Source organism: Perkinsus marinus (genome assembly GCF_000006405.1).
Source record: "Perkinsus marinus ATCC 50983 genomic scaffold scf_1104296934266, whole genome shotgun sequence".
In the NCBI taxonomy this organism is placed as follows: domain Eukaryota; phylum Perkinsozoa; order Perkinsida; family Perkinsidae; genus Perkinsus; species Perkinsus marinus.
The window spans coordinates 1-949 of record NW_003214876.1 but is presented as its reverse complement, the minus strand read 5'-3'; the positions used below and the strand labels follow the sequence as shown (position 1 = coordinate 949).

The 949-nt window shown below is 51.9% G+C and overlaps 1 protein-coding gene across 1 annotated transcript; it reads left to right on the top strand.

Moving 5' to 3' along the window:
• Positions 1-66: 66 nt before the first annotated feature.
• On the top strand, positions 67-831 carry Pmar_PMAR020968 (Phosphate acetyltransferase, putative; the record flags this gene model as incomplete). Its single annotated transcript, XM_002785001.1, has 3 exons — positions 67-130; positions 185-493; positions 544-831. Coding segments are annotated over 3 exons (661 nt in total), but the record flags the coding sequence as incomplete, so codon positions are not given.
• Positions 832-949: the final 118 nt, after the last annotated feature.

Sequence of the window (949 nt, the reverse complement as noted above, 5' to 3'; positions counted from 1 at the left end):
TGGTCACGTTCAAGGAGTAATTCAACACCCACTACTGGAAGGAGTTATTATTATTTGTCATTTTAGTGTGTCGCCGGGAGCCTCTCATACCTCTGCTGATGTGGCCAGAGCCGCCTTGCAGACTGTTGGTGTAAGCATGCAAGGTTGCCGGATGACGTGCATTTTGGAAGATTCATTCTGTCAGGTTAAAAAGGGTTTGAAAACTGCTTCTTCGTTCTTCATCATCGCCAAGGATGACAAGACCTTCCTCTTCTCTGACTGCGGTTTCTGCATCGCCCCTTCCATCTCGCAGCTCGCCGAGATCGCCATTACGACCGCCCAGACCTGCGAGGATGTCTTAGCCACCACTCCCCGTGTCGCCATGCTCAGCTTCTCCACGTTTGGCAGTGCCAAGCATGAGTATGTGACCAGAGTTGAGGAGGCTCTCGCTCTTGCTCGCAAGGAGAAGCCTGACCTCGCCATCGACGGTGAGATGCAGGTTGACGCTGCCATCGTAAGTCTTCCACTCAGGGATGTATTTTGGTATCGCACTTCCCCCCTCAGGTTCCCGAGGTAGCCGCCAAAAAGGCTCCCGGCTCCAAGGTTGCCGGCCATGCCAATGTCCTCATCTTCCCCGATCTCAACGCTGGTAACATCGCCTACAAGGTCGCTGAGCGTTTCGGAGGTTATCAAGCCGTTGGTCCCATCTTCCAGGGGCTTGCCTATCCCACTAACGATCTTTCCCGGGGCTGCCACGCTGAGGATGTCGTTGACGCTGCTGCTGTGACTGTCCTTCAGGGCTCCAGCATCCCCATCCCTACTGGTCCTGCCCCTGGTGATATCCTCAACTAAATGTTTAGAATAGTTATTGTATAGTAACAGTTGATTATTCACGCATTTATCGTTACAATATCGTGAGCCTCATAAGAGGCATTCAATTACGATGGTAAGCTGTTGTGTTTGGAATCGT